Source organism: Betta splendens, chromosome 1 (assembly GCF_900634795.4).
Source record: "Betta splendens chromosome 1, fBetSpl5.4, whole genome shotgun sequence".
In the NCBI taxonomy this organism is placed as follows: domain Eukaryota; kingdom Metazoa; phylum Chordata; class Actinopteri; order Anabantiformes; family Osphronemidae; genus Betta; species Betta splendens.
Window position 1 is genome coordinate 6,312,217 of NC_040881.3, and position 10,312 is coordinate 6,322,528.

General features: G+C 38.9%; 1 protein-coding gene across 1 annotated transcript; it reads left to right on the plus strand.

Moving 5' to 3' along the window:
* The first annotated feature begins 1,542 nt into the window (after window positions 1-1,542).
* Window positions 1,543-10,031, plus strand: g3bp2a (G3BP stress granule assembly factor 2a). Its single transcript, XM_029151832.2, has 13 exons — window positions 1,543-1,719; window positions 3,281-3,399; window positions 3,484-3,565; window positions 3,985-4,158; window positions 4,436-4,526; window positions 4,652-4,757; window positions 4,843-5,023; window positions 5,144-5,242; window positions 5,408-5,510; window positions 5,716-5,775; window positions 5,880-6,011; window positions 6,096-6,214; window positions 6,860-10,031. The coding sequence occupies exons 2-13, from the start codon at window positions 3,305-3,307 to the stop codon at window positions 7,139-7,141; spliced, it is 1,524 nt and encodes a 507-aa protein (XP_029007665.1). The 5' UTR covers window positions 1,543-1,719; window positions 3,281-3,304; the 3' UTR covers window positions 7,142-10,031.
* Window positions 10,032-10,312: the final 281 nt, after the last annotated feature.

Consider the following 10,312-nt stretch of genomic DNA (forward strand, 5'->3'; position numbering starts at 1 on the left):
CTTTTAAATGTGCAATTATACACATTAGTCTTGCTGTTTAGTTTATTTATTTGTGTTGTTTATTTTGCTTGTATTTTTCTGGATTTTGTCTGTCTGTGATAGTTATAATTTTATTTGTATTTGGTCAAAGATTAACTTAACAAAGACTGTGTTGTGCTCTCATATTTATTTCACTTTATGTAGTACAAAATTGACTGTTTTAGTCAAAGTGCAAGGCACAAAGGTTGTTTGACCACTTGGTGGTGCTCATTGTCCAAGTTTGTTAAAGTCCACGCTAAAAATACATCCAATTGTAAATATATTCATTTTATATAATTATATAATATGTGACTTGTTTTTTGTAAACCTGTACATGACTAATTCATGTATCATCTATCACTAACATTCATGTCCTGCACCATAGAGGACCAATAGTTTGCATCACAGGAAATTTAAAGATGAAATAAAAAATTAATAAATAATTTAACTTTATTGATGCCGCATTGGGGGAAATTAACCTCTGCATTTTAACTCATCCCTTGAGAGGAGCAGTGCCCTGGTGCCGAGGGAGCTAGTATAAAGTGTCTTGCTCAAGGACACACCTGGTGCCAGAAGCAAGGCTCACACTACGGACCCTCTGCTTTCTAGGCCAATGCTCCCCCTACTTACAGTACCTATCAGGCCAGACCAAGATTCAAAAAAAAATTTATTTATCCTAGAGGGAAGTTGCTTTGCACACTTATGATTGCTTTCACATAGTATAGAAGAAAAGATTGAAAAAATCAAAAAAGTCAGATCAGAACAGAACAGAGATGTAATATATGTATAAATACTTGTACTGTACACACTGAACTATATTCACATAGTTATAAATAAAGTTTTGTGAATCTTGAATCCAGATGTATACACATATACCCACATATACACACATTCATACACACTATCATATCAAGTTACTTTGTATGCACTGTGTGCACATACAACTACTTTAGACTGCTGCAGACATATGTACACATATTTATGCACTATGCTACACAAATACAGGTCGATCCTTACAGAGGGGGGAGGAATTGTACAGACTGATGACCACCGGTAGGAAGGATCTCCAGTGAAGCACTTAATACTGAAGGTGCTCCTCTGTTTATGTAAGTTTAAACACTTTCATACATTAACAATACATAAGTTACTCCAAGGGTTTCACCACATCATCTAATCTTTCATAATATTATATAAAAATATAATACTATATAAACAATACTTGTTAATTTCTATTAATGTTATTAAAACTGTCAAAAAGAAGACAACTTGACTGTTGTGGTCTAGCAAACGTAGCTTTAGATTGAAAAAAATACAAAAAAACACAAAATACTGTTAACACTATTGTCGACCTTCTATGAGTGTCAGAGTGCATGCCTGCAGTGGGATTAGTGTAAAGTTTGGGGGCGGGGTTATTTATCATGGCGTCATAATTTATGTTGCCTAGTGTAAACAGTTCATTGGCTGAATCGCTGTGATGGGGGTTCCCTGCCCCAGATTGCAGGGGTACAACAATAAATCGAACCTATCATTTTAAATCTTCAATCTCTCGTACAGCAGAGATCATACACTGTGAGGTAGAGGATCGTGTGGAATATTACAGTGTTTCACCTGGGATACTTTGTATTTCAGAACAATTTATAGTCGCTTAACTTTGGCTATTTATAAAAACAATTCTGTCTACATAGATAGGTTTTTCACAAGGTAAGTTACCCAGTCCTTCCTAGCCGTTTGCTGCCAAGCTAGCTATAGTTAGGTTCCTGTTAGCTGCATTGTCTATTCAAAACAACAACTAACTATTCGATTAGCAGTAATCGGTCAAAGCTGTTAACTTCACGTGTCATTACTGCATAACTGTAGTCGGCAATATCTACCTAGCTATTTTATCGCAATTAAACCAAATCTGTGAAGTCTGCCTTTGTTTTCTTTGAGCTAGCATAGCATTGAACTTTCATTGATGATGGTGTGTTTTTCCTCAATTGTAAGAAAATCACGTTTTTTCGGCAAATAATATATAATAATTAGAATCAGTTTTTTAAATTTGGAGCCTCACGACGCTGTTGTGGATATGTTTTATGTGGGCACTACAATGGCTATCACCGGGTTTAACGTGATGTCGGCATGATGGGTTTTCACCATTCATAATCAGCTTGCAGGTTGTTTGTCCAAATGTATAGAGAACTCACACTTTGAAACGTGGCTGTTTTAATGTTTTGTCCGACAACATTAGGCGTTTATTGAGGTGTCGCTCCGATTCGGTCTGTAAGTGACCACCGGCTGAAAGAAAAACGACGACGCCACAAGTTAGCATAAGCTAATGGTTGCTCCTTAGCTCACTAGCATTGTCACAAGCCTGCAGTTGCGTTTCTGTGTACTGTGCTAGGGTTAGCCATACATGACAGCGAGGCCGGCAGACTGCAATGAATATTCCTGCACTTCGTTTACATGGTGGATAACGTAGGGACTAGTCGAGTGCGTCGTATTAAATGCACATAACGTATAAAACAGGCAAAATAACACAATGCAGATTCCTAATTCGTCACGTCGCTAATGAACATGCGACAAAATGTTAGCATAGACACGACAGGCCTCTAGAGTACCACACGTTGCCAAAAAGCGATGTTTAAATGTTGCTTGTTAGAATTAGATGCGATTGTCTTTTTTTATATGCTGCGAGTTTCGTTTTCGTCAAGCGTCTGCATCAGCTTTTATTTCCTCTTTTGTCTCGTTGGATCAACGTGATGGCGCAGTTGATTGTTAGCTCGATAGCTAAACAATCAGCTGTGTTGCTTGCCATGAGATTGCTGTAGTTCAGGTGAACCGTCTATTTAGATCAAGCGAAGCCGTTATGTGGTAACGTCTTATTTCTCTTTTAATGCGTGTACCTTTTTATTTCCTATGTGTGGTTTCTAAAAATGGCCGGATCTCAAACACTTAATGCTTCACTAGTCATGTAGTCTCCTACACGCAGCTGTCATTTTCTTTAGTTATACAAGCTACGTAAAACTATTTCAAAATCTAGCCACATATTAATTTCTTGATTTAAATAAGTTCAGAGACGTGGCTTTAATCTTTGATTGTTTTGGTGCAACATTTTGTGATGTAAATTAACTATATAGCGAAATGTCAAACTTTAAATCATATCCTATCAAAACAATAGATTCTGCTTTGGGTTGCAATGCACTTGTTTCTGTAGGTGGCTGAAAACACTTGTTGAATTACTAGATAGCATAACAACCATACCTTGGTTTGCTTTTTGTTTCAGCACTTAATATTGTTTACCAAAGAAATGGTGATGGAGAAGCCAAGTCCCCTGCTTGTAGGGCGGGAGTTTGTGAGGCAGTATTACACACTCTTAAACAAAGCTCCAGATTTCCTGCACAGGTAATTTAAAAAAAAAAGTGACTTGGTGGGCATTAAGTGTATAGGTGTTGGTAATGCTAAATGTAATGCTTGTGTGCCTTTTAGATTTTATGGGAGAAACTCCTCCTATGTTCACGGAGGACTTGACCCAAGTGGGAAGCTTGCAGAAGCGGTGTATGGGCAAGCGGTAAGTAATATGGAGTAGTAAATGGAAATCGGTGCTGTAAGTGATAAACAACTTCAAATGCCAGTGTAAGTGATACATATTTTAATTAGTTTAAACATGTAGTAGTTAAAGTTGGTAGGATTTGAGTAAAAAGTGTGTCTACTCCAGTTTTATGTTTTTTTTTATGGCTGTTCAAGTTGCAATTCAGTCAGTAATATACAAGTTTTGGATCACCTACGTTAAGCTGATATGTGAATATTAAAATAGGTTTAAGAATTAATTTGTTTTTGTTTTGCAAGAATTATTCACTCTCAGAATGAATTATTGTGGCAATTAGCTGTAAAATGCCAAATAAATAGATTAGCAAACTACAGGGAAATTATTTCAATTGTCAACCAGCAGTTGTTAAGTCTGACAAACCCAATGTTGCTGTGTCTCAGGAAATCCACAAGAAGGTCATGTCCCTGCAGTTTAGTGAATGCCACACAAAGATCAGACATGTGGATGCCCATGCCACACTGAGTGATGGGGTTGTGGTTCAAGTGCTTGGGGAACTTTCCAACAATGGTCAACCCATGAGGAAGTTTATGCAAACATTTGTGCTTGCTCCAGAGGTGAGTGGTTCCCGTTTTCTGCCGTAGTAACAACAATTTAGTTATGGCAACCGTAGAACATGACATTAATGGTTTAGTTGTAAATTTTCACTGAGAAGTGAACTGTTTATTATGGCCATATTTTCACAGGACATTAAATTGAAACTCACTAAAGACCTGCCCCAATAATTACTGTTTAATTATTTATCTATTAGCTTGGTTATTTTTTAAATGATCACTATTTATTACTAAAATGGTGGTGGTGTTTTTTTTTGTTTTTGTTTTTTTTTCTTTTTAGGGTTCCGTGGCAAACAAATTCTATGTCCATAATGACATCTTTCGTTATGAGGATGAAGTTTTTGGAGATTCTGAAGCTGAGCTTGATGAGGGTAAGACATTCTTGCATATTCAAAACATATCCTGTTTTTATTTACAGGCAAGGTTTTAGGTCGTGTCTTGGTTTTATGTAAGGCTATTCATACAAGAATTTATCAATCTGCTATTCTTTGCTTAGAATCAGAGGAGGAAGTTGAAGAGGAGGCAGAAGAAAGGCAGCCATCTCCTGAGCCACTTCAAGAAAGTCCCAACAGCACCACCTACTATGAACCCCACCCTGTTACGTATGTCAAAGCCTTGCATGAATGATGTTGCCTATGAAACTTTGTTTACCTTTTGGAAGTCACAACAAGATATTATGTCCTGTAGTAATGGGGTCGAGGAACCCATGGAGGAGCCTGCTCCTGAACCTGAGCCTGAGCCAGAACCAGAGCCTAAACTAGAGGAGATAAAACCTGAGGCAGAAGAGAAAGTCCTGGAGGAAATGGAGGAGAAGGCACCGTCACCAGCCCCTGTGGAATCCCCACCCAACCCCCAAGAACCTCCCAAGGTGCAAGTGATGTGTCCTTTTGGTTTTACTTTTCATTTTATTCACACAGCAAAACTTATCTGACCCTTAAGAGCTCGCTTGTTGCAACCTTCTGAAACATCATCATGCAATTTCCAACAGACTTTCTCCTGGGCCTCCGTGACCAGTAAGAACCTGCCTCCATCTGGCACAGCCACCTCTGGAATTTCACCCCATGTTGTCAAAGCTCCAAGCTCACAGGTAACCAGCCACCACTGGATACACATCAGCTGTGTATGTCATGAAGAATACATAGTATAATTACCCTAAAAAGCCAATGAGGGGTTCAAATTTATTGAAATGCTGATTCTGAGATGATAGAGCAATGTTGTTACAATTAGTTATGTGACTATTTTTTTCCTATAGCCAAGAGTTGAGGCCAAACCAGAGACGCAAACAGCACCCCTGCGTCCCAGAGATCAGCGTACGCGTGACAGACCAGCCTTTGCTCCTCGAGGTCCTAGACCTGGTAATGCCAGCTGCAGCTGACACTTTACTCCAAACATTTGTTTAAATGTGGTAAATTTATTATTATTAAAACTATATTGATCCTAGCAGTGTGGGGAAATTATATCTGCATTTCATTCGTCCCCTGCAGGGAGTAGTGGAAAATTTTTAAAATAATTATGAGATATATTTTCCAACCATCAATACCCCCTCTTCTTTTTTTTAAGATGGTGTTTCATCTTTGGAGTCTCAACCTGGAAAACCACATCTGAGTTTTCTTAACAAAGGTATTCCACGTAAATATGATCATCTATAAAACTGATGGGTCTGTATGAATTTGGTTTGCTGTACTGATGCTGATCTATTGTATGCCTGATCTTCTGACTTGCAGGTGGCAGGGGAGATTCCGAATCTGGTGACATGGACAGCAGGCGGGTTGTCCGATATCCTGACAGCCACCAGCTTTTTGTTGGCAACCTACCACATGACATTGATGAGAACGAACTTAAAGAGTTCTTTATGAGTATGTTGTTTTGGAAAGCAAAACTTACTTCCTAAGTTCAGAAGGTAGATAGTTTAATTACATAAATGTCCCCTGTCCTTGCAGCATATGGAAACGTGGTGGAGCTGCGGATCAACACCAAGGGCGTGGGTGGAAAGCTGCCCAACTTTGGATTTGTGGTCTTTGATGACTCTGATCCCGTGCAGAGAATCCTTGGGGCCAAGGTAGAAGGGGCATGTATCAGCATTTCATAACCACTCATTCATTTGGTGGTGGTTTGGAGACAAATTCCTATAATCAATGTGTCACTGACTAAATTGTATTGATTAGTTTATTTAAAAAAAAAAAGATCTGTCTTTTAATCACTATCTATGTTTAGACTAGCAGTGGCACTGGATCGGTGTTGCTGCATGTGCATACCTTTTTCTTTTTTTTTTTTTTTTTTTTTTACACTTAAGTTTTGAAACACTAGAGTCGGCCCAGTGTTTCTCTGTACACCCTAGATTCCTGTTCTCCTACCTACACTAGCAAGCACATTACATTCTTGGATGACACTTGATTGTTTGATGAAACGACCTGCTCATTTAACAACCCTGCATTTTACATTTTTAGAACAGGTTTTACAGCTTTTGTGTTGGTCTGAACATACTCCGTAAATAACAAATTTGACTGGCATGGACTTTGTCATGTCAGACTGGTATGATGTAGCACTTTGTAAATAAGAACATAGGCACATGAACAGCCAGGTGTCGGCAAACCAGTGAATGATGTGGGTTGTGAAATTTGTGCAGAAAGATTTGGTGGTATTTACCCCTGAAGTGAAAACGTGTTTAATAAATGTGTTGTTGTTGTTTTTACTATTACTATAGCCCATAATGTTCCGAGGCGAGGTACGACTGAATGTGGAGGAGAAGAAGACAAGAGCAGTGCGTGAACGAGAGACCCGTGGTGGAGGAGACGAGCGCCGGGACATGAGGCGCAACGACCGGGGCCCTGGAGGGTCTCGAGGCATCGTGGGAAGTGGAATGATGCGAGAACGGGATGGTAGGGGACCACCGTCTCGAGGCGGCATGGCCCCCAAACCTGGCATGGGCTCTGGAAGAGGCTCTGGAGGCCAGGGAGAGGGTCGCTTCACAACCCAGCGCCGCTGAGAAGAGCACCACCTGCAGTGTGGAAGTAGTACAGTGTTCTTCATCTTCAACCGTTCTCGTTAACAAAAAGAAATCTTCATGTATAAACGTATATATTTGTTTTTTGTTTATTTTGTATTTTTTGTTCCCTCTTTGCTTTGGAATGTGACACAGCCTGTCAACCATTTGTTTGTGAAATAGACAAAATAAGCAAACAAAAATTTTGCTTGTTAGTTGTGAGCTGAGCATCCTTTCTGGGTATCTCAAGAAATCACAGACTTTAATTTGTAAATTCGTGAAAAAGGCAAACCAACCAGGAGCAATCTGCCACATTAGGAGGGACTGATAAGACTTTAAACTACGGTAATACAGCCCATCATTTGGAAAAGAGATTATATGCCTTGACTTAACTGGGGTGCTGCTTCACGAAATCCCTCTATTGCACATTTTATATGGTAGTTTTCTGCCCGTTACTGTTGGAAAAGAGTGAGATGCAGAATTTGCGCAGTTCCAAAGGAAAAGCTTGCCTTTTACTTTTTTCCTTTTGAGAGACCACTGCTTCAGAATTGCATAATGTACTCATCAATATGCACTAATGGGTACTTTTGTCGTGTTACATTGACATCCATGCTTGGAACGCAGCTGGAGAGACCTGTTTCGTCTCAAAGCGATACGACTTACCGGGGCAGGCCTCGCTCACAGCCCATATGCTGTGGCCAATGAACTTTTCTCACTTTTGACCCAAAACTACGCTTCAATTTCTGCTGGATGGACAAGATGACAAGTAAATCTGCATTATATTTTTCCTTGTTTATAAACCAAACAAAAATCTCAGTTCCTGGACTTTTACTAACAAACAAGTGTGGGGGCAAAGGATAAACAAGAAACAAAGTTGAACAATAGAAAAGTGCTGGTCAAGGTGGCGGCTCGCTCGGTTTTCTTTCAATTCAAAGTTTTTGTTTCTTCATGTTTTTCCCTGCCAGCTAGACCACAAAACTGGGATGATGATACCTCCCTCTTCCTTCCCTTCCCATTGTTAGGTGCGGAGTAACGGAATAAATGTACAGCAAAAATCATAGTATACTGTGTTTGTTTCTATGTGTATAATTTCCATTTCTCTCAACTTGATAAAAGCATGATGGTGCCTTCTATTTCACCTTTTCCAGTCTTACTAAAGCAGTTTGAGGCGTGCTGCCTGCTAATATATGGAGCTGCTTGTTCTGAACTATTGTCTACTGGAGCAGTTAAAAAACAAATAGTATTGACAAGATTTAAGTTTATTTCAGGTGCATTTTTCATTTTTCCATACTGTTTTACTACCTAAGGTGATCTGCTGTGAGTTTTGTACATTTGTTTTGTATTGTCTGTCTTGGGTTTTGTAGAGACAATAGGTGCCTCCAGTTCTGTTTGCTATAAAATGGTGAATAGGTGCATCTGAAGAGCTACTCCCACTTTAAGGTACATTAAAATGGTGACAGTGAAACGCTTGGGTCTTGGTTTAAGAAGACATAGCTCCACCACCATTATTTCAGTGAGCTAAGGTTTCCATTTTGGAAAGAGTAAATATCTCACAACAGTTTGATGCATTGTTGATACTTGTTTGAGTCTGGCCATAGTATCTGCAACCTACGGCAGAATTTGGCTTAATCCCTGGACTTAAAAGTTGTCAGACTGTTTTTTTCCTCAACAACTTTTTTTGTAATGATCTGTGTGCTTGGGCTGGCCCTATCTCCAGCCTACAGACAAGCAAATAATTGTGCTCACTTTTCTAGCTGTTTATGCATTTGTATTTTCATATGCTGATGAGTCATTGTGCTTGCTCATTAATTTTTCCATTCAAGACTAGTCTCATTTGAACTGGGCCGCACAAGTTGGCCCACTGACATATTTTGCTTTTACTATTGGGTAGGGAGGGAAGACCTTTGGTTTCAGCTGGGACGAAAAACGTGATCTATGAAATGTTATCATTTTTGTTTGTCTTGCACTGATGAGGAAAGTGAGATTTGATGTAGCATTTTCTGGACTAATATACTAATGAGGTCTTCCTTGTCTGTTGGTATTGCACTATTTCCAACAATTCTGGGACAATCTGTCAGTTTAAACACAGCCTCTCCAAAATTCTCATCTGGAAATGAAAAATCAAAATACTAGTGCTCATCTTCTCGGCACCAAATGTTTGCTTTCTCACACTTCAACAGAATTTGATGTACAGACTTGGCTTATTCAATATAGTTTTCCACAGTGATGCTCAGTTCCTCAATCTTGTATTTGTGAGTTTAATATGTTCAGATGTGAGAATAGTTTTCAATACACAGACTTGATTTGTTACCACCAGCCTTTGACCCAGTGTTGGGGAATAAAGAACAGTTCTTTAAGTGTTTTTAACAGACAGTTCTCAAGGGTGCCTCTGCCCCTAATGTTTGTCAGGTAATTACTCAGCATGGGCACTGCAATTGTACGTCTAACCGCAATGGTCGGTGAAGAGGAGCCATCATGCTTTCAGACCAATATTGTACTTATTACATTACAGCATTACAAATGTTTGAGAATATGAAATTTACACTCGGATAAGTCTCCTTGACAGAGGTTTTCAACAACCAAGCCTTCTCCAAGCTAAAAGGATCCTCAAATACAAAACAAAGAATAAAAAAGCTAATAATTTATTTTTCTGCTGTTGGAAAAGTGGATCCTCATTCGTGAAGTCATTCCATTGTTTTCAAGTGGAAATAGAAAGTACCCTCTTGGCTTTAGCAGGTGTGGTAAACAGTTGGCTGCCATCTTATTTTTTTACTGTGTTTACCCTTTACTTGTTGCTAGTAGAAAACTGTTGCAGGTGGAGAATCTTTTTGTTTCCTTTCCATTATGAATGTGTTGGACTTTAACATACAATAAACTACTGATATCAGCACTACTCAGTTTGTCATGTTTAAGGCCGTGTTGCATGCAACATAATATTGCAGACATAGTGGATAGTGGAAAAAAGGTTGTTGATGTAAATAGTCTGACTGGACATTTGTATTTATTTCTAATATATTGCCAAGATTTGGCAGTGGTGTCAAATGTACTCTTCCAGCCGGTAGATATGCTTTTAGCAAATATTTGTTTTTTAATACTGTACGTCCAGCATCTTCAACATCTGTTTTCACTTGAAATTATGTTTCATTAAGCTTGGCTGAGTATTATTTGATTTAC